Raw genomic sequence first — 14,221 nt, 5'->3', positions numbered from 1 at the left:
ATAATCGTAGAATTAGTATCCGGAGGAATCGAACCTAGCACCTTACGCGCGAGAGTCAGGCGCTTTACCGCTACGCTACGGGACCAGTAGGAAGTTTGAGTTTAGTTGTGCTTCTAGGACTTTGTTCTCATATTGAATGGATATATACAGTCAATTGCTTATACATTGATCTAAACGTGATAAATATGTGACTCTTTTTATAAATAAATTTTTTTATTTAACCGATAATATAAAGACTTTCATTCAAATATAGTTCGATATTTTGTAACGATTACATTTATATTCTTGTCGAATATTTTTCAGTTTTAATGTGAGAGCGTCAAATTATTCCTACAACCTCGTTGGATTCTCTCTCCAAGAAACTCGTCGGTTGACACGACACGTTCGGTATTATAGGAAACTCCTTTTGTTTCATTGAAACATGTGAAGCTGTCAAACTCAACGTTTCAAAAGTTTCAGTTAAATTTCTAAAAATTGAAAAGTTTGCTTCAACAATTTTTTATTTTTAAATCAAGTACATTCAAACTTTAATTAAAATATATTTTACTATTCGTTTAAATGTTAATTTAATTACGGTCAAACTTAAAAACTTTAATATAAACGCTTAATCAATTTCTAATAATCGAGTAGAGATTTTCATTCAATAAAAATGATTTTCTTAAGACAAACTAGTTTTCGTTACTTCAAACGAATTTGGTTTCACTGAAGAGGAAATTTGTCAAACTCTTAGAGAGTTTGATGTCAGTACCTTATTTCTTACAGTGTATATTTATTAACTCGATAAATACTTGAGGTATATTATATATAGCCCAGATAAAAATTTTCAAAAATGACTATCTATACAAAATTTTTTATCTATTGTTCTTCAACACAAAATCATTAAATATACCCGGTTTATTAATTACGTCAATCGATTACAAAACAAAAGAGCGCTTAGATGTCACGATATTTTTAGTTAGTTTATGTTTGATAAAATGATGTTTCTTTTATTTTAATTTTACCTAACTACTATTATTATTAAATAATGATACTTATCTTTTCTGAATTTCGAGTTGTCCATAACTCCTCAATTGATGCTAATAATATATTCTTCCGGCTTCACTGTTTTGTTGAAAAAAAAAATAAGATTACCCGACGTTTAATATTTTGATCACTATTATTTTATATTTTTATCACACACGTAATTACTCATACCCGCACTTTAACACAAATTAATAGAAATATTTTCACAACGCTAATTTATTAATCACGATTTTTTTTTTTTTTTTTTATATATAGTACATCACACATATAAATTCAAATACGCACTTTTACACCGATTAAGAAAAATATTTTCACAAAACTTAATTATTTAATCACTGAATTCGTTTAAATTATTACACGCACTTGAAATCTATATTATAAAATATATTCACAAATTTTAATTCATTCATGACCGTATTTATTTATATTACTTATTTACTTATTTTACTACACGCACTTTAATATAATAACATATATTCATAAAACTTATTTAATTCATCACTAAATTTATTTAAATTCACACGCGCACTTTATCACAAATTTAAAAAAATATGTTTTCACTAAACTCGTTTAATTGATCACTGAATTTACGTCTTTTTTTAATATTAAAAACACGATCGTTTCAAACTTTTTCTTTTCCCATCGCGTCACGATATATTGACAGTTATTTTTATTTTATATTTGTAAGTACACACGAAGGTTACGCGCACTTCTGACACCAAATTGTACCCTCGCAGATTTGAATCACGGTGGAAACACAGTGGGTTTGTTTCATTGTACCACTGTGATTACGCGGTGTATCCACCGTGATTCCACGGTGGCTTTGCCACCGTGTATACACGGTGTTTTCACTGTGATTACCCGGTGGATACACCGTGGAACCACGGTGGTGAAATAGCACAAAGCCGCCGTGGAATCACGGTGGGTACACCGCGTAATCACAGTGGGAACACTGTGTATACCCGGTGGTAAAATGGAACAAACCCACCGTGTAACCACGGTGGATCCACGGTGTTTACACTTCCACGTTGTTTCCACCGTGATTCAAATCTGCGAGGGTAGTGATTGGTATCTTAAATTAATATCACTTATACACTACAATGATAACACACTTATATTAGAAATAATAACACCACCCGGGAAAAAATGATTTTGCCTAATCATATATGATCATGCATAATTGTCTATATATGATCAGATCCAAAAATTGGCCAGGTCTGATCATACATTACTTGATCTGTTTATACATGATCATATATGATTATATATAATCATGCATGAACGAATATAGTCATTTTTAGAATCTCATTTAGAATATCTGTAAATTATTAATTAAGTAGTTCAATTAGGATTTATTGCCTTCATCAATATCAATGTCGGTTAAAATTAAATAAAAAAAAAAAAAAAAAAATTATTAACCATCGACAATTATTTTACTACGAGGTCACCCATCCAATTAATGTCCAACGCCGATGTTGCTTAACTTTGGTTATCGATGGTTTGTAGTCTGATCCTCTAGTCTGTTATACACTTACAATTAAGAAACGTTTATGGCATTACTTAACTCAAATAATCAAATTAATACTTTATACTTTTAAATTACTGCCGAAACCTTTGAACATTTTTTAAGTATTGGGGATTTAAGTTTGATTGATAGTTGACAGAATAAAAATTTAATAACATTGATATTAAAAAATTGTCATATATATATAATATATATATATATATATATATATATATATATATATATATATATATATATATATATTTAAATATTTATAGGTTTCATATCAATGAAATCTGATCAGATTTAATCATAGACATATATAACTACATATAGGTTTATATCAGTCAAGTCTGATCAGATCTAATTATACATAGGCCTATATCTAATTATATATGGGTTTGTATCAATCATGTCTGATCAGATCTCATCATGTATAGACTTATATATGATCATATATGGGGTTATAACAGCTAAGTATAATTATATCTAATTATTCATAGACTTATAGATGATCAGATCTGATCATATATAGACTCATATATGGTTATATATGGAGTTATAACAGCCAGGTATGATTATATCTAATTATATATAGACTCATATATGATCAGACCTGATCATATATAGACTTGTACATGATTATATATGGGGTCATAACAGCCAGGTATGATCAGATCTAACTATATATAGACTTATATATAAATAGATCTGATCATATATAGACTTATGTATGATTATATATGGGGTCATAACAGCCAGGTATGATCATATCTAATTATACATAGACTTATATATAATCAGATCTGATCAGATCTAATTATATATAGACTTATATATTATCAGATCTGATTATTTATAGACTTATATATGGGCTTATAACAGCCAGGTATGATCAGATCTAATTATGTATGGGGTCATATATAATTATATATAACTTCATATATGATTATATATAATCATATATGATCATATATATGAACATATATAATCATATATGATTAGGCAAAATCATTTTTTCCCGGGCACAATTAACACTAGTAAAAGAAAGCAAGGGCAATATATAGTTTATTGAGATACAATATTTGCTGTTTAACTGTCAATATAAGACTGACTGACTTTTGTCGCGAATCTATAAAACAAGAGAAGAAGGCATTTGTTTTCTAGCTATTCAAATATTTAAAAGATCAGTTTCACATTCGTTACAATATGTATATTTGATATTTATGTCTTATTTGGACTTGGTAATTAATGTAAGTAATTGTTTTCAAATTTCAATAAAAAATTTTAATCCCAAGCCAAGCAATTTTTTTTATTAAATATTTAATAAATAATTTATTTTTACCATTTTGTTTTTTTAATAATAATTTTTACTTAAATTACTGTAATTAGTTTTAATTAATTTATTTTTTATTAAATATAAAAGATAATAAATTTACTTGTTCAATTCCAAAAGTACTATTTATTATTATAATATACAATTATCTTGTTTTTAAATTTACCGCTGATTTTTTTTATCTATTATCTGGTTACTGTTATGATAATACTAATTTTACTGTAGAATTCTAGATTATTGACTGAAGTTATCCTCCCTTTTTTTTCTGGGCATTTTATAACTTTGACGAATCATGAATTCTGCGAAGTATGATTTCAGCATTTTTTAACTTTGACATTTTTTCAATTGGTCGAATTGTTACTTGGGCGTGTTTTTATTCCAACGTATTGAAACATTTGCATTTTGTGACTTCAACATTTTGTCACTTTGGCTATGTGTGATTTGGGCATTTTGTTGCTTCATGGAAACGTATTTAGGCGAAATATACACTGGTCAGAATGTGATGTGGGGATTTTGCCTGCAAGCCGATTTCGTTATACTGGAGCTACTGAGAGCGTTCCCTTCAGTTTGCATGCAATTCCCATACCCCCACCATTAAATGATGAGCAAGCTCTCAGTAGCCTCACTATAGGTGCGGCCCAGCCTTAAGATCACCTCACCCATGTTATTTAGCATCTCAGGTGACTATGAATACCGGCCTATAAGTATTTTCTTTAGTTATTCAAAAGGAATAAATTTTTTTAATGTCTGATATTGTCAGTATCATTTGGTAGACTAATTATTCAAGTTAACTTTCTAGAATCTCCGTCATTTAGATTAAGCACTTGATTAAAATTGTGGTCTAATATATCCAGTACTTTTCCGGAAATGTTTTTAGGATGGAAGTGTGGCACCGGTGGCACCCGCAACAGCTACAGCGGGTGGACTATAAACCTTAGGTGGCGCTTAAAATCATTCCGTTAAAGCTAAATTACTATTGGAGAGGGCTGTGTATGGTGTGTATGTATAATACGCCAGCATTCGTCAGATATGTCTATACATACGATACATACGTAGGTGTGATTATCGTGGATTGCCAAAAAATGGTATTATATTATACAGGGACATAAATTTACGGAGATTGACGGGCAAGAACCGAGACGTGACGACAAACTATGACGAGCATCATGGCCGATATTGATACTGAACCAATGTCACGGCTGCTTAAAATTGCCAACAAGTTTAACTGCTTTTATTTATCAGGTATTTTATTATAAGTTTATCATGCAATAATAATTTTCATCTGTTATTGATTACTCGTGAACGTATACTAGTTTTCATTAAATTACGAGTTTTTTTCTGTTATCTTTGTTAAAATATTGATTTCGAGTTCATGTTGCTTTTATTTAACCACAATAATCATATTATTTTTTATTTTTTATCCAATGTTTGTACAATTATTATTATTTTTACTTTTATTATTTATAATTGAATGATTGAATTTTTTAAATTTGCTTTCACATTTATATTTTGTAATACAATATCTCTGAGTTTATTTGTTTCGTCTAATATTTTTCATGATACTGAAGTTAGCAGACGTCTGACAGTTTTTGAATTTTTTTAAAAACGATTAACTACAAAAAAAAAATATTTTGAAAAATTACACCTATAGTTTATTAAATTTTCTACATGTGCATATTTTTAATGTTTTTTTTTATAATTTATTTGTTGAAAAAAAAAATCCGAAAATTTTTAATTGTCTGCTAACTTCAGGATCGTTATTTTTCATACTAAATCCTCTTTTATCACAGAACTTTATTCTATTTTTAATTTATTTATGTGGCCTTAGGGATAATAATAATTTGCATGAATACTTACTAATAAACTGTATCGTTTTGTGGTTTGGAAGGACAAAAAAAATTTTGCTGTACTGATGATACATGATTTTACTTATCAAAAGTTTAGTCAAGGTTGAAATCAATATATGATTGAGAATTTGTAATGAGTGATCTCTTAATTAATTCGAATCTATCGTATGTAGTTGCATTAAAATTATATAAAAAAAGGAATTTCAAATTTTTTATTTAAATATTTAAGGCTTTCGTGCTGGTGAATGCAGAGCATTCATTGTCGATGGTCAACAAGTGGGTCTTGTCAGACCTGATGTAATGAAAGAACTCTTAAATTACCCTCAAGTATATCTTTAAATCATTCAGTTATATTAAAATTATATTATTCAATAAAAAAAAAAAAATAATATGGGAAATTTAATAAATTTAAAGGTATTTCAAGTTCAACCTGATTGTGTACAACTTAATCCTGCGTTCAGAGGATATGCAGAGAGAAGTGCAAGAGTAAATGAAGTATTACAAGAATGGAGAGCTGGTGAAAAATTTATTACTTTAAGAGGCTGGAGAGAAGAATATTATGATGTTCGAGCTCAATTCAATACTCCTCCTCTCTTCAAGATGGATCGCTCTGCGACTTGTAAATATTAGCTTATAAAATTATTTTAAAACAATTAAATCATATTTATAAATTTTTATAACCATTCAATTTAGGTTTATTTGGAATTCGAAAATATGGTGTAGATATCAATGGATATGTGATGGATCCCGTAAAAGGTCTGTCTATTTGGCTACAAAAACGTAGCCCTAGTAAACAAACATGGCCCGGTTATTGGGACAATATGATTAGTGGTGGACTAAGCGTTGGTTTTGGGATTAATGAGACTGCAATAAAAGAAGCAGGTGAAGAGGGAAGTATTCCATCAAATTTATTGACGAAACTTAAAAGCGCTGGTTGTGTTTCACTTTTTTTCGAAAGCGAAAGAGGGTTATTTCCAAATACAGAATTCGTTTATGATCTCGAATTACCAGTAGATTTTGTACCAAGTAACAGTGATGGTGAAGTTGAAACATTTGAATTATTACCGGTTAATGAATGCTTAGAGAGGATACTTTCACCTCATTTTAAAACAACTTCCATTCCTGTCGCCCTTGATTTTTTAATTAGACACGGATATATAACGCCGGAAAATGGTAAGAAAAATGTTTATTTAATTAAAAATTATCGCGTAACAAATGCGAAAACGGCGTACTACAGCAATTAGATAGTTTTGTGTCAAAAGGGCGTATAAAATTTTTTTTTTTGCTATTTAACTCAAAATCGTTTAAAACGTCAAGATCAATAAAAAAAAATTTTTTGAATTACTAACACCAAAAAAGCGTATAAAAAAAATTTGTTTTTTATTACGAAACATGAAAAAAATGCTATAAGGTAAAAGCCCCTATACCCGCTCCGTACCATTAGTCGCTCACTTTAACTGTTTAAGGGGTTAGGGGTACTCAGGGGTATGAAAAAATGATGATTTTCAATAATTTTTTTTTTGTAGTTAATTACTTTATTTGACAAAAATAAAAACATAGCTTTATTAGAACACGTTTCGATTTGACTTCACGAAAATTTCAAAAAAAAAAATTAATAATTCAAAAAGTTATCGCTGTTTTTGTAGAGCCCGTTCCTCCCGAAGTCCTTTGCGGTGATCATCATAAGTCCTTGGAGATTCATCTAAAATCAATCGGACAAGAAAAATTAGTTTTATTAATAGATAATCTTGTGCCTGATCGAAGCTTTTTTTTTTTTTTTCGAAATTAACAAAATGGCGGCCTCAGGAAATTTTTTTCAAATTTTCGAGAAAAAAACCGACAGTTTATTGTTAAAAAAAAATCGAAATTTTGAAAAAAAAAAAAAATCCTTCGATCAGGCACGAGTTTTTAATGTATTTCAAAAGTACAATAAATTTTATTGAAATCTACCGAGCAGTTTTTAAGTTACAGTGATCACCAGTTCAGAAAACATAGTTTTGAGAAAAACGCATTTAAAGTTTTGCTATGGATTTATGTCGAATTATAAGAATTATTTAATAACTTACACTGAGTCATCTATTCCTGGACCATATAATAGCTCTTCAGCCGACATAGCAGCTTCCAAAATATCGATTTGCTGGTGCCTACGTTGCAATCGACCTTCTCGGGTGTTATCATTAGCGCGCTTATCTGCTACTTTGATACGTGCAGCATCCATTCTTTCTGCATACCGATGAGAATTAGGCCCACAATTAAGTCCTAGTGTATTCATCAAGACTAATAATGAATTTATACCCTCATTAAATATACACATAGCAACGTATGCAGCTATTTGTACGATAGTAAAACTAGTATTTACCGTTTTTGGGCATATTTTCCATACTAGTTGGTTAAAGCTTTCATTATTATTCTGATTGAATCCACCTACACATCTTGAAAGTAAATTTTCATTACTAAGATCTTCGTATATAGGCTTGATAGCTTTTAAAACATCAGAAGGTAAAGGAGAATAATCGTGAGAAAAGGTATCAAGCTCTCCTCTTGCTTCAGCGCGCTGGTAAGAGCACCAAGATTCTTCGCCTTTTGGACACATATCATGATTCGGTTTTTCATCACTCGAGCCGTAGTGATAAAAGGTTGCCATTATAGCAGATTTCATATTTTCAATAGAATCACAATGCCGGCGTATTGCTAAACCATAGTACACAGTTAGTTTGTCTATTAATTTTCCTGTGAGCTTACCTCGACCACCAAGACCTTTTTGTTTACTCTTCAGCGTACGTAATCGACTCCCCATCCGCTTTTGGACATGCCCTATACATTCCTTTTTATTTACAGTTGTATTTTCGTAAGGATCTGATTTTATAATTCCTGAATAGGTCTTGGAGTCACCATCACCAATATAGTTGGCATACTTAACTCCATATTTAGTTTCAGAATACGAAAACATTTCGACCATCGCATCCACCTCCATTTTCCCAGAAGACCCTTGATGATTAGCAGAACACACATCTTCATGCGATTGATACCATTCCTCGAACTCAACAGTATTTGTTTTTTTTTTCCAATACTCACATAGCTTACAATATGCACTTTTAATGTTTATGTCAAGAATCTTTCCAGTAAAATAGCCAATTATAGAAGAAACTCCAAATGACGATGTATATCCCCGTTTTTGCCAGGTTCCATCTCCCGATACAGTTAGATGATTTATATCTTCATTTTCAGTTGTTGGCATTGCTTGCTTTTCTTCATTCACAGCTTTCGTCATGAAGGTTTCTGCGACGGCTTTACTACAATTCAAAATCTGTTTCAGTAAAATTGTATGCGTAGATTTATCTAAAAAAGACGGCATGTCCATCAGGCCGCAAAACTTGCACAATCCTTCGTATCCTATTCCTAGTATTCTCATTACAAAAATGAAACGTCTGTTTATTTCATAAGAATGCCCAACGAAAGAACAGGAAGGAATATATTCATTTCCACAGTTATTACATGCAACTACAATTTTGAATCCCAGCCCACGTGTACTTGCTGTTTGAAACACTACATTTCCATCACATTTTTTACATTTTATAAGAGCAGAAATTGCAGTGAATACCTGAATAAAATTTATTATTCGAAATTCAGTACTGCTGTCTTCAGGTACATCATCTTCAGTGTTTTGTTTTAATTTTTTAGAAGATGTACTCTGAATACTTTCATCACGTTCGGCTGTTTTCGGATTAAAAACATTCTTTCTTTTGACTGAACGCGACTTATTAATTTTTTCAGAACTCCGAAGTTCTCTTGAAACCTTTCTAGAATCACGTCCCATGGTTAATAATTTAATTCACTTGAGAAATAATTTATCACAAAACTATCGACTGATCAGTGCAACGACTACAGGTATACTGGCAACCAAAAATTATTTTTCAGTTCTTGTACTACCTACAAATTGTGAATATATGTAGAAGGATATATATATATATATATATATATATATATATATATATAATTATAAATACATTAAAATGGGGAGATATTCATGACAATGAAACCCGAAAAGTCGGTTGCTTGCAGCTGTTTCTAGCTACCTGCTCTCGAATGCCACGTAGCACCCGAGCGTCCTTTGGTCATTGTTAAATAACTCGAAAAGAATTTGTCGGATTCACTTCAAATTTTCACACAATATTTTTAAAATATTATACTTTAAGAAAATGCAAAAAAAAAAAAATCGATTTTTTGAAAATTCTGACTACCCCTAACCCCTTAATGCGTTTTTTATAATTTTTATAACAAAAAATTTCAACTGAAAAAATTATTATTGATAAGTAATTATTTGTGAATCTAAATATATTAAAATATGATGTACCACATTATTTTATAATAGATTATAATTTTAAATTAAGTAACTGTTTTTAAAATCGCGCTCAGCCGGGCATTTTTTATTTTAACGTTCATTCGTTACATTAAATTTAGGTTACGTCAAATTTTTTACGAATTGTTATAACTATATCTTATTAAATAAATTTTTGAAATTCATGAAAATTTATATTACGAAAGAATAAAGTAATATAATTTATAAATTATTTTCCAAATCAATAAACTTATCACAGTTTAATTGATATTGTCTTTGAGCGACTATAGGGCCATGCATTGATCGAGTAATGGTACATCACAACTTTTAGTGAGCGACTATGGGTACACTCAAGGACCTTATTTAAAAAATTAATAATAATTAATTGTCAACATTATTATTCAAACTAAAATTTTATTCTAATATTTAAAACTATAAAAAATAAATATAAAAAAAAATATGGTTTTTCATTTTATTTAATCATTTATATTGAGTGATTTAATCTCACTCCAATGAAAAGTGAGTGGGTATAGGGGCGTTTACCTTATCAATGAAACAATGTCAGAATAAATATGAAAGGTGAAAAATTGAACGAAATTCAGTATAGTTATTTTGTGTGATTCAAATGAAGAAAAAATGAACTCTTTTAAATGCTTCTAAAATAAAAAAACTCAAGACGTTTGAATGATTTGAAAAATGATTACAATGATAATATATATATTCAACCTTGCATTGAAACAATTTCATTTTTTTTTTTTTTTAATTTCATTTAAAACTAAAATCCATTTAGTTCAGCATTAAAATTAAACATTTATATTGTAATAAAATCAGATTGAATGAATATTACGCTTTTTGGGCTTCGACATTTTTTTTTGATTTTCTAGCTTAGAGTATGATTGACAGGTGATTAGAAAAAAAAATTTTATACACCCTTTTGGCTTTTGTTACGCGATATATAACTTTTTTACATTCAAATTAAAGAACATTTTAAATCATTCAACATTTTTTAGAGCCAAATTTTATAAAAATTGTGGAATTACTTCATGTACCCCTTCAAACTATGTATAGCTTTGTACAGCAACAAACAAAGTACAAGATAGCAACCAACGGCGAGTCAAATGAAATTTTACAATGAGTTTTGGCTTATAAATTAAACAATTAGCCATTGATTTCATATATTAACACGCTATTAACTGTATGAAAATAAGCTGCTCTTTTCTTTAATCCATGTGCAACATTTAATCAGCACGAACAAAAAGTGAAATTTATATAAATAATTTAATTTTTTATTTTTATTGCGTTACCGATTTACATGAATTATTCGATTTAATATTTATTCATTGTCTTCTAAGTTACAAACAAAATTATTTGTTACTTCTTTTTAAACGTCAACTTATTTCTTTCATTTCGTTTTTAAGATTAAATTATTTTTTAATTTTTCATCTGTAATACGATACACTGTAATTGTAATTATTTTATTAATTAAATGAGAATAAATTTTTTCAAATAGAAACTTTCAAAATATCAAAAAAATTAATAATAATAATAATAATAATAAACACACAAAATAAAAAAAAACGAAGATTACATTTAAGCATAATATTATTTCACATTCCAATTATTAAGAAAAATGCCATCTGGCAGCCAGATTGAAAGGTAGATTTTTCGAAAATTTTCAGCACTTCCCTGAGTTTTCGCTAGCTCGCGCTTAGTTTAAAACGAAAGCGGCTCTTTTTTTCATTTTTACTAAGGTTGAAGATCAGTTTTTCAATCCGAGATTCTTAATCCGCGATTCAAATATTGTTAATATACTTATATATTTATTAGGGTGGTTCTTATTATAGTCATTTTCGGATTTTTAGGTAGATTTTTTTAAAAATCTAACTATTGTATTTGTCCTCATGGTCGACTTTTCAAGGAATTTCGTCATAAACTATCATAATTACTTGAGTAGAGTTCAAAAATACCCTTCGTTGAAAAATTTATATATGTATGTATATATATATATATATATATATATTAGGGTGGTCCTTATTTTGGACATTTTCAAATTTTTATGCTCCCAGAGGCTCATGTGGTTCGAAATAAATAATAAAAAAAAATCCTCAAAGTTTCAGGTCTCTATCTCAATTTTAACCCATGCCGCACAGCGATGTAAGTTTCCCATTTGAATAACACGGGGTTTTTGGCATTAAACAATTAATTTTTTATTCCGGCTAAAATAATTGTTCGAAAAATTTGAAACTCTGTAGACTTTATCCTTATATTAGCAGCTGTTCCTCAGAATTTTTACAGATTTTCAGCTACTATAATTTTGGGGGTACAGCATGATGAAAAAAAGAAAAAAAAAATTTTTTATTTTTATCTAAAATTTTTTTTAAATAACATATTAAATCACTCTGCATCCTTATCAGAAGTTCTTCCTTTTTTTCATTCTCGCACCCAAGTGGGTTAACGGCATATCTTTGTTGCACTAATACAGTAATCAGGAGCTTTTTTTTTCAATTACAACAGAAAAAATTCCCTTAAAGTTTAAGCTCTTAATTCTAACGGGAAGAGTTACCGCAAAATTTTTTTTGTGATTTTTTCAAGAAATATTTTTGTTTGTTATTTGACTTTGTGTCTTTTTCAAAAATACATAATGCATTTAATTGATATCTGACATCGGTATATCTATGCCACTAATCATATTGTCTTAGTTTAACATTTAATAAATATTATCAATAAATTAAATTTCTTTCAATATTTGCTTAAATAAATTGGTCACCTTTAAGCTTATTATTTGTTTTAAGCAATAAATAATAAACAAAAGGATGATAGTTTTGTGTATTATAATATCGAAATAATTATTTTTTTACACTTTTCTAACTATAATAAATTATTAATAAAATAGATCTCTTTTATAAATAAATATAATGAACTTAAAGAATCACAAAAACAAAATTTGCGGCACGTGGTCCCGTTGGAATTAAGAGCTCAAACTTTAAGGGAATTTTTTTCTGTCGTAATTGAAACCGCTTGAGAGGTGATCGTAATAAATTCAAAAAATCCGTTTAAGGAACACTTTACTGCACACTAATGCAAAGTTCCTGATTACTGTATTAGTCTAGTCGATAAGTTGAAAATGGTCGAAAATAGAGATACTGCTCTCAAAATTAGGTGAGATAGCTCATTGGATCCGGAATGACGTCTAGAAAAATGTGCCAAAAGATTGTATTAGCACGTAAAAAATTGCAAAAGTTATAAACAAATTAAGATGAAAAAAAACAGGTTTTTCGTTTTTTGCCAATATTTCATAAACTATTGATATTTAAGAAATCTAACAAAAAGATTCTTAAAGAGGAGGAAATTTCCGAAAAAAAACTCCCATCTCTCGGATTTCTATCTCCATTATTTATAATTTTAATTTAACGCTGAAAACGGGTCTCCGCGCGATATTCTTAAGTTGCGCGCGCAGCGTCAAAAGCGAGTACGACACATTAATTAATTTATTTAAGGTATTAAATATTTTTTTTTAATTTTAAAAAATTATGGTGTATTCTGAACACTTTAAATAATTTATTCCCGTTGGAAATTTTACTTAAAGTTAATTTTTCAACAATTTGAACGATTGTTAACTAACAAAATTTTCTCGAACTTACGTCTTCATTGTAAATGAGAAAAAATGTTTAAATAATTGTCGTATAAATTTTTCGCTTCGTGGAGCCTTTCTTACATACATACTCAACAAGATCACGCGATAAAAGTTAAAAAAATATTCATACTTTGTTTATAATAATTTTTGTACTTGAACAAAAACTGAAAAATCCAGGTAATGTTGCTAAAAAAATTTTTTTTTTTCTTAATCATCATATTATCGTTCTTTCATTAATACCAGATATCAATTGATTTGAAAAAAAAAATTTTTCCGTCATTTGTTGATAAATTTTTTATAAACAAATTGATTATTTTGATATTTTTAAAAAATTTTTTTTCACAAATTCATTCTATTACAAATATTATGATTTTTAAAAAACAAATTTTTCCTTAATTACAATTTTTAATTGCTTATAATCGTTTTTTTTATATTTCGATGGTTTAAATAATTAGTTAAGAAATTATTTTTTATCTAAAAATCATAATTGACAGTCCTCTATAAAGTAACAAAAAAAAAATATTTTTTTATCAACAAT

The 14,221-nt window shown here is 28.7% G+C and overlaps 2 protein-coding genes across 4 annotated transcripts; one reads left to right on the top strand and one right to left on the bottom strand.

Annotated features, from left to right (window-relative positions):
- Positions 1–4,844: 4,844 nt before the first annotated feature.
- Positions 4,845–11,562, top strand: LOC130671547 (uncharacterized). Of its 2 annotated transcripts, none has more exons than XM_057475503.1 (5): positions 4,845–5,105; positions 5,940–6,037; positions 6,125–6,329; positions 6,404–6,883; positions 7,357–7,659. In XM_057475503.1, the coding sequence occupies exons 1-5, from the start codon at positions 5,018–5,020 to the stop codon at positions 7,497–7,499; spliced, it is 1,014 nt and encodes a 337-aa protein (XP_057331486.1). In that variant the 5' UTR covers positions 4,845–5,017; the 3' UTR covers positions 7,500–7,659. The 2 variants fall into 2 exon arrangements, with proteins under 2 accessions (XP_057331486.1, XP_057331487.1); XM_057475504.1 differs by lacking the exon at positions 7,357–7,659 and adding an exon at positions 11,060–11,562 and having other exon boundaries at positions 4,868–5,105.
- Positions 7,182–10,650, bottom strand: LOC130671545 (uncharacterized). 2 transcript variants are annotated; one of them, XM_057475502.1, is made up of 3 exons: positions 9,787–10,650; positions 7,777–9,640; positions 7,182–7,412 (listed from the first exon to the last, which is right to left on the bottom strand). In XM_057475502.1, the coding sequence occupies exons 2-3, from the start codon at positions 9,525–9,527 to the stop codon at positions 7,409–7,411; spliced, it is 1,755 nt and encodes a 584-aa protein (XP_057331485.1). In that variant the 5' UTR covers positions 9,528–9,640; positions 9,787–10,650; the 3' UTR covers positions 7,182–7,408. The 2 variants fall into 2 exon arrangements, with proteins under 2 accessions (XP_057331485.1, XP_057331484.1); XM_057475501.1 differs by having other exon boundaries at positions 9,718–10,649.
- Positions 11,563–14,221: the final 2,659 nt, after the last annotated feature.

This window comes from Microplitis mediator, chromosome 7, assembly GCF_029852145.1.
Source record: "Microplitis mediator isolate UGA2020A chromosome 7, iyMicMedi2.1, whole genome shotgun sequence".
NCBI lineage: Eukaryota > Metazoa > Arthropoda > Insecta > Hymenoptera > Braconidae > Microplitis > Microplitis mediator.
This window is presented reverse-complemented; position numbering and strand designations above follow the sequence as displayed.